The sequence below is a fragment of the Culex pipiens genome, chromosome 3 (assembly GCF_016801865.2).
Source record: "Culex pipiens pallens isolate TS chromosome 3, TS_CPP_V2, whole genome shotgun sequence".
Taxonomy (NCBI): Eukaryota; Metazoa; Arthropoda; class Insecta; order Diptera; family Culicidae; genus Culex; species Culex pipiens.
Genome location: NC_068939.1, coordinates 129,933,268 through 129,949,225, shown reverse-complemented (window position 1 = coordinate 129,949,225; position 15,958 = coordinate 129,933,268). Strand labels below are relative to the sequence as shown.

Sequence of the window (15,958 nt, the reverse complement as noted above, 5' to 3'; positions counted from 1 at the left end):
GATTTTATGAAGTGCTTTCTCGAGTTCTTTTTTATCTGTACTTGCTGCAACTCCACGCCTCACTGATGAAAACATAAACTTCTCATTCTCACCCTTCCTGGTTCCATTGAAAGATGCACTTCTCGTTTATGAATGGTAGCTGGTACTTAAAATTACCCTCATACCTTCTGAAGAATCACTTTTTTCTCCTTCCAATAAACGTAGCGCATGTGTGAATCCCTTTTTGAAGACACATTTAACGAGTGCGCAAATGTGCGTGTTTTGTTCTCTCTTTGATGTCTTTTCCAGAAGAGGGCAGCGGCGGCGAAATGGCAGCAACTTCTTCGGCGATGACGCCAACGTCGAGCTCGGGACCCGGAACGATGACAGGTCCTTCGTTGTCACCCAATTCGGCCGTCAGCAGCAGCAGTACCGCTAGCACTGCGATCGTCTCGAACGCCTTCCAACCGTCCCTGATGAGCCCATCCGGTGGCCTCGGGTCCCCGTACGTCCCCAACCCGGCCATGCTAGCGCAACCGTACGGCACCGACGCCAGCGGGTTCGGTCCGATCTACCATCACCCGCACCACCACCACCATCATCATCACCACAACCCGCTGTCCAGCTCGCATCACGCCGGATACGTGAGTTCCTTCGACAAGTATGACAAGTACAAAATGGCCTCGACGACGCCCCCGCACCACACGTCGTCCGGTGGTGGCCACCCGGCGGTGATGGCAGCGGCTACGACGGGCTACACCGGCCACTACCAGGGCTTTTACGGATCTCCGACCCCGGGTCATCACCAGCTGATGCGCCAGACCAACAGCTGCATTGATTACGTGCAAAGATGAACTCCCGTGTCGGCAAGTTTAATCAGTCAGAGTTGAATAGAGAAGTGTAAATATGAAGAAGAAAAAAAACCCAGTGCCATAAATAAATCTACCAAAGTTTGGCTTCACGAGAGGATTGCCAATTTTAGTGCCATATTTAGAGTGTAGACTGTGTAGAATGTAATTTATTTCTGTCATCTTATTTATACACCAAATCACAATTTCATAAAAATGTAATATCTTATTAGAAATTCCTGTTGGCTCTTTAAATCATACATCCGAAATATCTGCCTTATTTTTATTTAAACGAATGATATTTAGTTGTAAAATGATTATTTTTTCAGCAAAAGTCTCGGCTGAACTTCCTCACTTCGTAACTTTGATTGGTGTTCATGTGGTTGGTCAACTCAAAAATCAAAACAGTGTCGAAAAAGCATTACCATTCAATACAAATGCTGAAAAGTTGCAGTTTTCAGCACCCAAATGAATGCTATAACAAACTATTTAGCATTGTGTTTTGTTCACCATAAGCAGATCGTGAGTAGTGAATTTCGTAAAGACTATGAAACATAAACAAAAAAAATAAACAATGCACGCACCTTTTTGGCGTTTGACAGCTTGAGTGATCCGCCATTTTTTTTATTTTTTTTTGAAAAGTTTGTTTACGAAGATTTTGTAAGTTTGGTAAAAAAAATCCGATTGCTTGATTGTCGAGCTTAAAAGATTCAATAAAAGCATTAAAAAAAAATTTGTAAACAAAATCGTAAAGCTATGAGAAAAACTGCGAAAAATTTAATACCGTAGGCTTACAGTCCATGAAATTCCTTATCTTTGACTCATATTTTGTCTGAGGGGTTCCCTGGCCGAAATAGTATGACCCGTATTTCACGATACTTTCAATTAAAAATTAAAATGACGAAAAACAAGTTTAGATTAATAATTCGATGCAAGTTTATTGCACGTAAAACTGCTAGCTGAACTACAACATCACGATCCAGCACTGTCGTTTCAGTAACGAGTGTTACTTTGTTCACGATGTACGGATTCGTTATCAGGCTCTCCAAATGACACGTGGTAATTGGCATTTCCTTGGCAGGTCCCCCCATCATCACATAATAACAACCGGTCACACCTCGCATTCCCTTCTGACCAGTTTTGCGAGATCACAACCAACACAATTTCCCAATGCTAACTTGTACAAATCGCTCAGTCCGTAGCAGCAGCAGCCCCCAACAGTTGCAGTTTTACCCACACACACGAACACAGTCAGCGATCAAACTCTAATTAGTGTTCATTACCGCGGTACCTTAACCGTGACACTCAGAACCGACTCTGATCGTGATGGGTGTCGAGTCGCGTGAGAGGTCGTGAGAACTTCTGTGGGTTTTGCGTGTGTGTGTGTGACCTGAACCACACACAAACACACGCCACACGGGCTGTCAAGTTGTTATTGATTGGCCGCCGCCGCTAAAAACCCAAAAAAAAGACACTCCGACCCGGTGGGCGCTTGTTTGTTATGCTTTTGGACCAAAATTTAAACCGATTGCGTCTACCGGCAAACCCGGGGCGGCTCGGTGACGGTAACCAGATGCCGAGTGTATCATCGTTACTCCTTCTGTCACGGTCTGTGAGCTCAAGTCTGGTTGAGGGAATGGAAGCTGTTAGTTCCGCCGAGCCGACGACGATGATCTTCTTCAAAGATCCCCATCAGTGTCAGTCAATCATGAAGACGGAGACCGCAGTCATTGTGTAAAGTTTGAACTGTTACGGAATTCCGATAATTAGTTGATAAAGAATTTGAAATCTACACAGTTATAACATCAGCTCAGCTAGACCATCTTATATGTTATAGGATATTTTAACCATTAGTGGACCCCCCAGTAGAGGCGACGAGCATTTTTCACAAGTTTTCAATTTTTTATGCTCTATTGCATAACCCTTTGTACAAATACATATCTTTTTGCTTGTTATAGACCCCCTTTTCCAATAGTGGACCCAGGATCATAATGCAATTGTGGACCCGGGTCATTTATAGGAAAACTGTTATTTTTATATCAAATTTAACCTGATGTTTTGATGCATGGTGTGGGTCTAATGATAGATATAAAGAATAAAAGAGGACATTTGCTCACCCTACATAGTAAACAAATATGTTTCATTGACCGATATGGCTTGAAACAACATGAAAACCTAACAGACTTTAAAACACATTTATTTCTTAAATATATAAAAAAAAAACATTTCAAAAACCATTGTAAACATAAAATGATTTAAAAAAAGTAAAATTGATGCAAATTTTTCCATATTAATTACTTAAATAGTTCACCTGAACAAAACAATACATTTGTTTACATTTATTGAGCAATTCTCTAGGAAATCGGTCTTTATTTTAGAATTTTAATTTCTGTATTTTTTAATGCGACTGAAACATTTTTGGTGCCTTCGGTATGCCCAAAGAAGCCATTTTGCATCATTAGTTTGTCCATATAATTTTCCATAAAAATTTGGCAACTGTCCATACAAAAATGATGTATGAAAATTCAAAAATCTGTATCTTTAGAAGGAATTTTTTGATCGATTCGGTGTCTTCGGCAAAGTTGTAGGTATGGATATGGACTACACTGAAAAAAAAAGATACACGGTAAAAAATAATTGGTGATTTTTTATTTAACTTTTTGTCACTAAAACTTGCAAAAAAAAAACAATATTTTTTTTATATGTTTTAGAGGACATAAAATGCCAACTTTTCAGAAATTTCCAGGTTGTGAAAAAAATCTTTGACCGAGTTATAAATTTTTGAATCAATACTGATTTTTTCAAAAAATCGAAATATTGGTCGCAAAAATTTTTCAACTTCATTTTTCAGTGTAAAATCAAATTTGCAATCAAAAAGTACTTCAGTGAATTTTTTAAAAAGTGCACCGTTTTCAAGTTAAATCTATTTCTAGACGACATTAGAAAATGGTGGGTTGTTTGGGTGAGGCTTAGAAAACATCAATTTTCCTGTTTTCAAACACTTGCATGGCAATATCTCAGTAACTAAGGGTCGTATCAACAATGTTCAATAAAGCAAAATATAGAGAATTTTCTCAGCTTTTCAAAAATATTTTTTCAAAAGTGGGCAAACATGTGCACTAATTAAAAAAATGAAAAACTGCGACTAATTTCAGAAAAGTCACCTAAAAATGGATTAAACTTGAAAACGGTGCACTTTATCAAAATTTCACTGAAGTACTTTTTGGTTGCAAATTTGATTTTCAACGAAAAAAGGAGCTGAAATTTTTGCGACCAATATTTCGATTTTTTTTATCAGTATTGATTCAAAAATTCATTTGGTCAAAGATTTTTTTCACAGCCCGGAAATTTCTGAAAAGTTGGCATTTTATGTCCTCTAAAACATATCAAAAAATAAAAAAGTGTTTTTTTGCTAATCAAGTTATAGTAAAAAAAGTTAAATAAAAAATCACAATTTTTTTACCGTGTATCATTTTTTTCAGCTTCGTCCATATCCACCTACAACTTTGCCGAAGACACCAAATCGATCAAAAAATTCCTTCAAAAGATACAGATTTTTGAATTTTCACACATAATTATTGTATGGACAGCTGCCAAATTTGTATGGAAAATTATATGGTCAAACTAATGATGCAAAATGGCTTCTTTGGGCATATCGAAGGCACCAAAAAAGTTTCTGTCAGATTGAAAATAGAAAAAAAAAAGAATTACCGAAATCTGAGAGAACTGCTCCATTAGTTAAAACACGCATTTTTATTTTCAAAAATGTCCGTTATTAATTTATTATTCTAAAATAACATTTCAAACATCAATTATGATGTTTCAGTTAAGTACATTTAACAGCGAGTTTTTCACCAATGTGCAACAGGTCGTATCGAGGTGCTCTAATTTGGATTAAACTTTCAGCGTTTGTTTGTCTATTCATGAGATGAACTCATGCCAAATATGAGCCCTCTACGACAAAGGGAAGCGGGGTAAAACGGGCTTCGAAGTTTGAGGTCCAAAAAACCTAAAAAATCTTAAAATTTCTCGCATTTCCGTAAAACTTCATCAATTCCAACTCTCTTAGTTGCATTCGAAAGCTCTTTTGAAGCAATTCAAAATGTAGCATAGACACCCAGGATCAGTTTAGCTTTTTCTCATAGCTTTTGCAAATTACTGTTTAATTTTTTTTTTTAATCTTAATATCTTTTTGCAACAGCCTCCAACACCCATAGTTACTCTCATGGGTCAAAAGATATGTAATTTTATGGACTATAAGCCTATGGTATTAACTTTGGCCAATCGCAGTTTTTCTCATAGTTTTTCGATTTTTCTATAAATTTGTTTAAAAAAAAATTAAATAAAACATTTTTTGAAAAAAGAAAAGATCTTATTTACCCTGTGATCAATACGTCAAATGCTGTTTCAAGGAGGCGAAATCCTGTTTCACCCCTTCTCCAACAAATTGTTAAAAAATATTTTAATTCATTCTAAGTGGCATTTTTTTTCAATCAAATTTACTACTCCAATACTTCAAGCTAACGTGAAATTTCCCGAGGATTCCGAATATGTAAAAATTGTGACAAAAAGTGGCGCTATGGAAGCCTACAGGGCAAAAACTAACGTTGTAAAAAGTTTGTTATAGAAAAATCGTAAATATATGAGAAATACTGTGATTGGCCAAAAAGTTAATACCATAGGCTTACTTACTTTTTTTCTTTTACTGCTCAGACAACCCCCGGGTCATGAGCTGTCTCCAGATGCGCTGCCACTGAACTCGGTCTTGGGCTTCACTGCTTTTAAAATTTTTTTCCACAGTCCGCGCTTTCCGTGTCGCAAAGTTGTATTTGCTTCTTCCACACTACACTATCAGCCGCACAAAAAGGACAGCGTGGTCGAGGGACGACGACGACGACGACTGTTCAAAGGGGCCCGGCTAGGTGTATTGTTTTTTCCAGCTGCTGCTGCTGCTGCTTTGACCCGTGGCCGAACGAAATTTCGCGCACTAAATTCACCTAAATTAACGACCGGCGGGATCGGATTTCACCGGTAGCGGATTCACTGCACGTTCCTGCGACGAATCCGGTCACTTTACGCCGCGAATCACCACTTTACCGCAAGTTTTGGGCGAATACCGGCGGAACGGTCCGGAGAACGACTTTACTCCCGTATACACGCACACCCCATAGGCTTATATTCCATGAAATTCTCTAACTTTTGACCTATGGGAGTATGGGTGTTGAAGGCTGTTGCAAAAAGATATTAAGGTTTTAAAAAAATCAATTTTTAACAGTAATTTGCAAAAGCTATGAGAAAAAGTCAAACCGATCCTGGATGTCTATGGCACATTTTGAAGTGCTTCAAAAGTTCTTTCGAATGCAACTAAGAGAGTTGGAATTGATAAAGTGTTACGGAAATGCGAGCAATTTTAAGATTTTTTAGGTTTTTTGGACCTCATTTTCATAGCGATTTGGTGTCTTTGGAAAGTTGCCCGTATTGATTATGTGATTAAAGAAAACCCATTTGCATTATACACGGAGAAAAAAGAAATTCCAAAATCGTGAACAAACGATCACGAAAATGGGAACCACGAATAAAGTGTTCAAATCCCATGGTACGTTTTTTGGAAATCGTACAACGTGTGTTTGTTAATCCCAGGAAAAGGAAATAACTTTCACCACCGGTGGTACCTCATCGATCGACAGCATGTCTCAAGATTCTTGCTGCAAGACCGCAATGAAGATCACAAAACTGTTGCAGTTAAATCTTGAGATGACAAACTTACAGAAAGAAAAACAAATATACTCGACCCAAGACTCGCTCTCACCCACAAGACGCAAAAGAGCCAACACGCGCATAATTTATGGTTTATTTTGACACTTTTATTCGGGCCATTTGTCATGCTCCCGGGGCCCAAAAACGACAAAAACCCGGTTGTGCCCCGCCGGGTGACCCGAACCGTTAAACCATCATCATTCGATATTAAGTCCGGGTTCGGGACTCCCGGATGCCATCGAAAATGGGAAATGGGTAATAAATTTTCCCGAGCCGTGCAACCCACCCGCTACCACTCTTCGCTCCCGAGGAAAAAGGATCGTTTTCGGTTTGGATTTCCAAAAAAAAAGTGCATCTGCAAGAAAAACGAAAGTGAAGTGGTGTTAAAAATGTAATTTTTCTTCACCAGAAGGATAACCTTTCTGCCACTTCTGCTAACCCTTCGCCGTGGAGGTAGAAAGTGCACAAGGAGAGACCTCGAGGATAATTTATGCATCTTTTGCTGTCACCATAGATTAGGAAGCACATGGGTTTGCTGCGAACTCCAGCTATGATACATGGAAACTTGACACCACTCGTGAACGAAACAGGACTAGGGAAAGTTGTTTTACAACGAAACTGAAGAGGAGCGGCTAATCGATTTGCGTCTTGCTAAAGTGTGGGAGGTCTAGCTTGGAATTTACTGTTTCGATACCTTTTTCAAACAGTGTTACGATAATTTTTAAACATGTCAAATTCAGAAATACGATATAAGCTTATCAAATTCGGAACATATGTTTCATATCAAAATTAAAGTTGATCATTTTTTGCCAAATCCCAAATTTTGTGATCACTTTTTGGGCGAGTTGTGGCGCTTTAATCACGGCAAAAGTGTCCAGGGCATTCGTAGAAATATAATGTCCCATCCCAGAGGGTCCCGGAGTATCAAACCTTCTTAGCATGGTGCTCCCAACGAATAAACCAAATTCCCTTGCAATTTCAGTAAGTTTTTTCCATTTTTTTTCTTACTCTTGTTAATCTCTTAGTGATAAGCAATAATCGTCCCAAAATGGATTGAGATTTAACACACAGCTGAAAGGAACTCCAAAACTCTGTTATGTACTACGAATGAACAAATTGTAACATGATTATTCACTAATAAAACCTAATTGAAATTGAAATTGAAACAATAAAATCAACAATTTTAACGAAAAACTAGTTTTGCAGTACTGAACGTACATCGAAATTTTACTAATATTCTGAATAATTCAAAAAGTATTCAAAAGTGCTAAACTTATCAGGAAAATGTCTTTCATATGCTGATTATTCAAAATTCCACGAAAATTTATAAGTTTGTTGAATTATTTTTAATACTGCTTAAACCTTCTTCTATTTCGTAAAATGAGTAATTCTGTTGAATTTTGGCAATATTTTCGAGATGTTGAATTTTGGGGTTTTTTTTAATTTGAATTTAGGTGGGCATTCAAGGGTTTGTTCCGGTGGGCCTACTGAGCCCAAATCCAAAATATGAGCTTGATTGGACGTAACAGAAGCTGGCGCTTTGCATTTGAATTTTAAATGGGATTTAACCCGAGGCATTTTGGCCACTGAAGCGTTTATTTTAAACATCATTGGCGTGTAGGCCAGATCCAAGTCTCCATACAATTTCACGAGTTCTTTAGTTTTTTGTTCTCTTTGTATTTTTTTGTTCTCTTTGTATGGTTTTCGATAGAAACGATTCAAAGCTGGAGTTGTTTTTTGCTTAAAACAGAGTAAACCAAAGGGAAAAGTCTAAAATTGCATTGATTTATTGGAAAAAAAGAAAATTTTAAATTTCAAAAATTATAATTCTAAAATTTAAAAATCACAAAATTTTAACTTCTACAATTCAAAATTATGTGACTTTAAACTGTCTACTCCTTAGTTTGTCTCCAAATTCTCAAATTCTAAAATTCCTAACTTCTTAAATTCTAAAGTTGAAAAATTCTGAGATTCATACATTCTTAAGTTTTAAAATTCTAAAACTCACTTCCGCTTTCTCTTCTGTTTGATCTGCTCTCTTTGGTCAAATTCATTGTCTCTGCTAGAAGTTCAGAATAAATAATTTGGACAACACTGCAAATTTTCTTTAGAAAAAAATACGCCTTCGAGGTATGCAACACGCAGCTCAAGATTAATTTCACTAGCTGTCACCAGAGAGCAGCACTTCCCAAGCGCTAGTGAAATGTAATAGAACGAAAGTGTGACGTCATTACTCTGCTGATGATCCGTCAAAAAAGCAAAACAAAAACAATCATTTGTTGATAGGAGACCAGACACATCGCGAAACGTTTTCATTCCAGAGTTTTTGAGTGTCGTTTAGAATCGGTAAAAAATGGCCAAACCCGGCCAAGGTGCTCTCCAAGCCATGAAGGAGCTGGACAAGGCAGTGGTAATGTTCAAGAAGCCAGCGCTGCCAAAAACCAAGAAGGAGAAAAAGATTATTCTCAACGAGGAAACTTACTTGGAGGTGAGTGGGCCGTTCAAAACATTGTGCAACAGTGTTGAATTTTATAGTAAGATAAATTTACGCTCTTTCAGGAAATGTCCAAAATCATCGAGCGAGACTTCTTCCCCGATCTGCAGAAACTTAAGGTCCAGAACGAGTACCTGGAAGCGATCGCCAACAATGACCTCATCAAACTGCGCCAGATTTTCTCCAAATACAACTCTAAATCGCCTTTGATAAGAGAACGTAAGTGAACTTTATACAGTGAGTCAAATATTTGTCCGTACCCCCCCGTACGGGAAATGTTTGTGATATAAAAGTACATAAAATTCGACTAAAGTGCCATGTTTTATACATCAATCGACGCGGCAGAATGTCCTCTTTAAGACACTGTCATTGGATTTGCAAAAAACTTTTTCTTGAAAAATACAAAAATTGTTTACTGAAAAAAGTCAAAAAAAGAGGTCAAATAATTGTCCGTACCCCTAGTAAAAGTACAAAATCTGATCGATTTAAGTGAATTCATTTATGAAATGTTGTTTCAGTGTCAAATACTAGTACCTTTAGCCAGTTTGTGACAACTTTGAACTTCTGATAAGTTTGTTTAGTTAATTTATATTAAAAATTGGATTAAATTTAGTTTTTTAAAGTAAAACTTGTCAAAACATTAGTTTATAAACAACTATTTTTATAAAATTGCTATTTTGTGTTGTAAGAGTCTCTATTGAACAAGTTTCAACAATATTTGTTCAAAATATACATTGATTTCATCTTTTTTATTGACATTTTTCGACCAAAAATACTGTTTCGGAACAATACCGTTAAACAATCCGGATTGTCCCGGAACCGGTTCAACCCCTCGGAGGGAAATTTTGTGGTGATCAGATAGAGGACAAAAAAACCCACCTCTTGCAATTTGAAGCATCCAATTTCGTCCACTACAGCCCGATTACGATTCCCTAGTCTGAAATTTGAAATTTTCAAATTCCCCAAGCAAAACATTCTGACCCAGAACGGTACAGAAATTCTCAGCACGGAAAGTGAAAATTTCAAATTTCAGACTAGGGACTCGTAATCGGGCTGTAGTGGACGAAATTGGATGCTTCAAATTGCAAGAGGTGGGTTTTTTTGTCCTCTATCTGATCACCACAAAATTTCCCTCCGAGGGGTTGAACCGGTTCCGGGACAATCCGGATTGTTTAACGGTATTGTTCCGAAACAGTATTTTTGGTCGAAAAATGTCAATAAAAAAGATGAAAACAATGTATATTTTGAACAAATATTGTTGAAACTTGTTCAATAGAGACTCTTACAACACAAAATAGCAATTTTATAAAAATAGTTGTTTATAAACTAATGTTTTGATAAGTTTTACTTTAAAAAACTAAATTTAATCCAATTTTTAATATAAATTAACTAAACAAACTTATCAGAAGTTCAAAGTTGTCACAAACTGGCTAAAGGTACTAGTATTTGACACTGAAACAACATTTCATAAATGAATTCACTTAAATCGATCAGATTTTGTACTTTTACTAGGGGGTACGGACAATTATTTGACCTCTTTTTTTAACTTTTTTCAGTAAACAATTTTTGTATTTTTCAAGAAAAAGTTTTTTGCAAATCCAATGACAATGTCTTAAAGAGGACATTTTGCCGCGTCGATTGATGTATAAAACATGGCACTTTAGTCGAATTTTATGTACTTTTATATCACAAACATTTCCCGTACGGGGGGGTACGGACAAATATTTGACTCACTGTATGTTCTTGTTTAACCATTACTGATCAATCTGTTTGTAGCGAGTCCTGCCACCTTTGAAACGCCCCTTCCGAGTGCCTCGCTGGCCACAGATGAGCCCCCGTCGGTGCGTTCCGAGGTGAGCACGGCTAGTTCCAGCAAAAGCACCAAAACCCTGGGAGACAAACACTCGCTGGACAGCTTCCTTTTCAAATACACCAGCGAGGACAACGACAGCTTCCAGGAGATCATCGAAGCGGCGGATCGCAAGCTGAGACAAAAGTTTTCCGTGCTGTACGAGGCTGAAAGCAGTACTGCGGAATCACTTGGTAGAAGTTTGGCACTTCCGGCCATCGAGAGTCAGTTCGCCCAGAAAGAGAAACCTAAAGAGCTGGACATGTGGACTTATAAGAACAAGAACTACATCATGTACATTCCGGACGGGGTAAAGCTTAGTCGGGAAGAGGAAATCGAACTCGCCAACAAGAGGCAAGAAATCGAGCACAACAACACCCGGCTGAAGATCAATCCGTTCAACGAGAGTGAAAGCAAGCAAGCCATCACGGAAGCCGCCAAGAACCAAGCCAAGTGTCAGCCGACCAAGATCGGTGTCGACGGCAAGCTAATCGAAGCGTCCTTCACGCCGCAAGTGCGCGGATTCAACTTTGTCAAAAGCCCATCCCCGTGCCCCGGCGTAACAGACAGTCCGCTCTTCACGTGGGGTGAGATCGAGGGAACCCCGTTCCGACTGGACGGCGGAGACACCCCAATGCATCCGGCATCGTCCGGTCCTTCCTTCCGAATAACGGAAACGTCCAAGCGTGAAAATCTAGCGCTTGCGTTGGCTGAAAAAGCCGCCGAACAGTCCCGCTCGAAAAAGGCCAAAGCTATCGAGGCGGCTCGCCGTAACATCGGTTCCCCAATGGTCCGGAACACCATCGATCGGCTGGCCAGCATGTCCCCGGCGGCTCGAAGACTTGCGTCCACAAAACTGGGCCTGATCAACACGCCCAGCCCGATGCGATCGCCGGCGTCGACGATGATGAAAACACCCAAAAGATCGTATCCGGCAGGGAAATTGAGACCCACGCCGTCACCGTCCAGTATTGTTAGAAGGAAGACGCCATTGGTTGGTCCTCCGAGAAGTACAGGTGGCGGAAACGCAGCTCAACCGTCAACGACCTCCGTTATTCTGACTGATAACTTGCTGGCGATTCCTTCGACGTCGAAGAGACCGAAAGCGGCCGACTTTTTCTAGCGCAGCGGACGTTATTTATGCACTGAATTATTTTGTATGAAAAATAAACTCATTTTATTTTTGATCTAATGAAAACGCATGATGTTTTGTATCATCACAAATTAAGCCTAGATCCGTCCTTAAAAACTTATGAGGCAATTATGCAGGAAAAATTCTCGTATGTTTAGCAGGTTAAGCACTCGCTCCTAACTCCACCCAATCAGCTGATTTTCACTATTCAAACAATATATTTTGTAAAGTTGTTTATAGAAACTTGTTTGCTCACTTCCTATTGAGATATTTATCACTCGATTTCAATTGAAAATGCTATTTATGAGCTTTAATTGAACGTCAAAGTGCTGATATGGCAACATAAGAGACACGATGGAGTTAGATGCTGTTCCCATACTGTCCAAAGTAGTTTTTCGATATTTTTGTCCCGGAGTTCAGGAGCTATTAAGAAGCCATTATATTACCGCAAACAAAACAAACAAATTGGCACTTTTTCGTGTTTGACAGTTTGCCAACCTCGCAAACAAGGCAAAATGTATGCAGGCTGACGTTGCACAAACAAATTCAGGCAAACAAACACAGCAGGCAAACTGTCAAAAAGTTCGAGTTTGTTGGTTTGCCGTAGTGTAATAGCCACCTTAAAATTATGGCAAACAAACTAACTCGCACTTTTTTGTGTTTGACAGTTTGCCGAACTCGCATACTTGTTAGCGGCTAACTCGCAAACAAAGCCAAATGTATGCCAAATGTAATGCAAATTGTCAAAAAGTTTGTTTATTTGTTTGTCGAAGTGTAGTGTGTTTACTACGAGCAACTTTTATTTGCGAATTTTAGTATTTTTATGTATGACTGCGGGCGTCAATAATTAGAGTATTTTACTCTGAGACTCATTGTACTCGACCGAGCCACCTAGCCCAGTGGTCCCGGCTTGGACCAACACAACTGGTGATCTTTTCTCTTCTGGAATCGATTGCTTAGTAAAGGGAAGGTAGTGTATCGTCACAAACTGGACCTTATCACGACACCTTAGGTAGGCGCCCTATGGAATGTTAACATTAACCTTATCATGTTAACATTATGTTGAGAATGAAACTGCCACTGAATCCGCTTTGTAAATGCCGGCCCCGATACTCTTCAAGGGTGTTCCCCTCAGGAACTGGGAAAGATTTACTTACTCATTGTACTAGGAAAAATAAACTTTATCGTTTTGGATCAATAATATAAGCAATTTAAGCTTCATTTTAGGATCCATTCACGTTGTCAATGTTACGATGCCGAGGGACGCATAGGAATTTTAACCCTCCAATAAAGAGAGGATGATCATGACTTCTTAAAAACTACCTTGCCACTTTGAGGAAGCATGTTTGAAGCATGTTACATTTAACCATATTTGCGTTTACTTTTACCAAAACGCCATGGTTATTTTAAAAAGCAGCATTTTCAGTAAATCTGGAGTTATTTTTGAAAAGGTCCAATAAACCAAATTTCCAGTTTTGCTTTTTGGGTGTTTTTGACACCGCCGGGGTGTTTTTGACAACACCCAAAAAGCAAAAACTGAAAATTTGGTTTATCGGACCTTTTCAAAAAAACTCCAGAAATGTTTTTGAAATTACCATGGTTGGGTTTTCAGTGAAGTCAATAAGATGTGTGTCTTGTTTAGTTTGTTGGTTTGTTATAATCTAATACCTAAGTAGTAGTACCTAGTGCCTTATGGCCTATCTACAATCACTTAGCTTAGAATAGTTAAGTAAAGTAAAACTTAGAAAATGTACACAACTTACGGCCGTCATCCACAATCAACTTAGAAAATTTGCTGGGCTGATATACGTTGCTATGCAGTTGTTTGTTTACCTTTGATATGGAAACGTCAACTTACCGTAGATTTTGAAATTTTCCAAACCATACGTCAAGTTTCTAATTTTATTCCTTTTCATTGTAGAAGATCAGATTCATTTCCATTGATTCAAACTCCTAAGCTAAGTGAAATTTTCTAAGTTAAGTGATTGTAGATAGGCCATAAGTCGCAAGAAAGTTTGTCAAAACCTAGGCCAAAACGTAATCTGAGACATAACAAAAAATAATGCTAACTTAATTTTAAATTGAAAGGTTCAATTCAATTCGAAAACTTCGACGAACTCAACCGGTGACGTGCCTTCCTATCAACGGCCTTATTTTAAAATGAATCGAATCGCAACCTTCTACAGAGTTGTTTCTTGTCTTATTTTGCACACTTTGATGAGTAATTGGCACATAAAACACAGCATTGATAAGTTTGCTGAATTGGTATTTAAAAAATCAATAAATAATAAAGGAATCCTAAACAAAAACCTAAAAAATCAATACCTCAGAAATTTCTCGATTACACATTTTGCACATTAAACCATTCAATTACTAAGAAAATTAGCTATAAGATGCTTTTGAAAGCAGCGACTATCTCGCCTTTTGACGTTCCGTAAACAATAGCCTTTTTGGCCAGTCCGTGCATCTTCCCAAATTGGGTCCTAAAATGAAGCTTAGATTGCTGATATTATTGTTTACAATGGCCCTTTGTACGACCACAAAGAGTTTAAAATGGATTTTCAAATCAATTTTGAAAAATTAACCTCGCGGTCCTTCTTGACAGAAAAGCTCCTACTTGACAGCTCGTTCCAAGGGGACCATAGTTGATCCATCGAAAAAATGTTGTCTTGCCAAAAAAAATTGCATTAAAATGAATAAAAAGTGATCACAAATGGTTTTTAATCGTGTTTTTTACCGTTGTACATAAAAATTTACATATGGCTTTAGTACCCAATTGGGTTAAAGTTGGTTGTTGGATTCCCGAATTACAATCAAAAGTGTAGACAGTGGTCGGACATGTGACAAAACGTCCTCTGACTAAAATCCCTTTGGCTAGTTGTCGCACTTGAGGGGTGTAACAAAATATCAGCTTTAGCTAAGGGGTCATCCACAAAATACGTGGACACATATCAAATTAACCTGGACTAATAAACCACGCAATATCTTGCGTTTCGCAATGATGCATGTGGAAGCCACTCGCCTTTTTTAAGCAACTGAGTATTTTTAAGGTGAATGACCGTTTTGTTTTCAAACAACGATCTTCAATTACGGTAAACAGTTGGTGTTTTTTCAATGCATTTTTGAACAAAAGTGCATAGACCTCGTTGCAAAACAGAATAATATTGCCTAAAAACCAAATTCGTTAGAACGCAAACTAGTATATCAATCCTAGTCCGCCTGAGTCACACTGTAAACCATCCGTGATTCTATGTGCACACAAATTGCGCGAGGAAAAAATCCTCCCTAATCACGGGGTGGGGATTTGAGGAATCGGCGGGATGGGCACGTTGGTGGTCTTGTTTTGGGCAAACAACCGAACCTGGCATATTTAAGCCAGTATAAAGCCTTTGTACTGGACACGCCAAGGCGTCAAAGCGTTCAACAGCCTTCTAAGTCCAGTGGTAACTTCTTGTTAGGAATCGAAAAGTGCGCAACTAGAATCGCAAACAACAAAATGAGGATAGGACTGCTGGTGATATGCGGCCTTGCGCTGCTAGCGCTAGTGAGCGGATCTCCGGTCAAGTGTTCCGATTGCAACAAAAACGAGTGCGAATGCAAGCGGAAAATTCTGAAAGCGTCGACTGTTGCGCCGAGTCGGTTCACCAAGACCAAGATCTGCGAGGAGACCAACCCTACCGATCTGCACCCGATCAAGGACATTTGCTCGTGCACTGATGTGGCCCAAGTTCGGCCACACTCTCGGAACAATGAAGATACACCCCGGTTTGCTCACTCCACGTCCTGCGAGTGTGGCTACGAAGACAGCCAACCGGAAAGTCAGCCTGTGTAAGTATACGAGAGGGCTCTAAAGAACCATATGGAAAAATTGACACCATCTTGAATCATTTCAGTAAATA

General features: G+C 38.7%; 2 protein-coding genes across 2 annotated transcripts in view; both read left to right on the top strand.

Annotated features, from left to right (window-relative positions):
* LOC120414835 (T-box transcription factor TBX1-B) overlaps window positions 1-1,063 on the top strand; it is a 33,814-nt gene extending 32,751 nt beyond the window's left edge. The window contains exon 7 of the mRNA XM_039576161.2: window positions 289-1,063. Coding sequence (XP_039432095.1) covers window positions 289-833 — 545 coding nt within the window. The 3' untranslated portion in view covers window positions 834-1,063. The remainder of the gene's footprint in view (window positions 1-288) is intronic.
* A 7,789-nt stretch (window positions 1,064-8,852) lies between these two features.
* Window positions 8,853-12,126, top strand: LOC120414844 (splicing factor ESS-2 homolog). The gene is made up of 3 exons (XM_039576169.2): window positions 8,853-9,072; window positions 9,144-9,297; window positions 10,855-12,126. The coding sequence occupies exons 1-3, from the start codon at window positions 8,938-8,940 to the stop codon at window positions 12,048-12,050; spliced, it is 1,485 nt and encodes a 494-aa protein (XP_039432103.1). The 5' UTR covers window positions 8,853-8,937; the 3' UTR covers window positions 12,051-12,126.
* Window positions 12,127-15,958: the final 3,832 nt, after the last annotated feature.

Bases quoted from the DNA above. Each gene is read 5' to 3' on its own strand.
- LOC120414844 (XM_039576169.2), top strand. From the start codon at position 8,938: ATGGCCAAACCCGGCCAAGGTGCTCTCCAAGCCATGAAGGAGCTGGAC. The intron at 9,073-9,143 runs GTGAGTGGGCCG...ACGCTCTTTCAG, and splicing joins ACGAGGAAACTTACTTGGAG to GAAATGTCCAAAATCATCGA. The intron at 9,298-10,854 runs GTAAGTGAACTT...ATCTGTTTGTAG, and splicing joins ATCGCCTTTGATAAGAGAAC to CGAGTCCTGCCACCTTTGAA.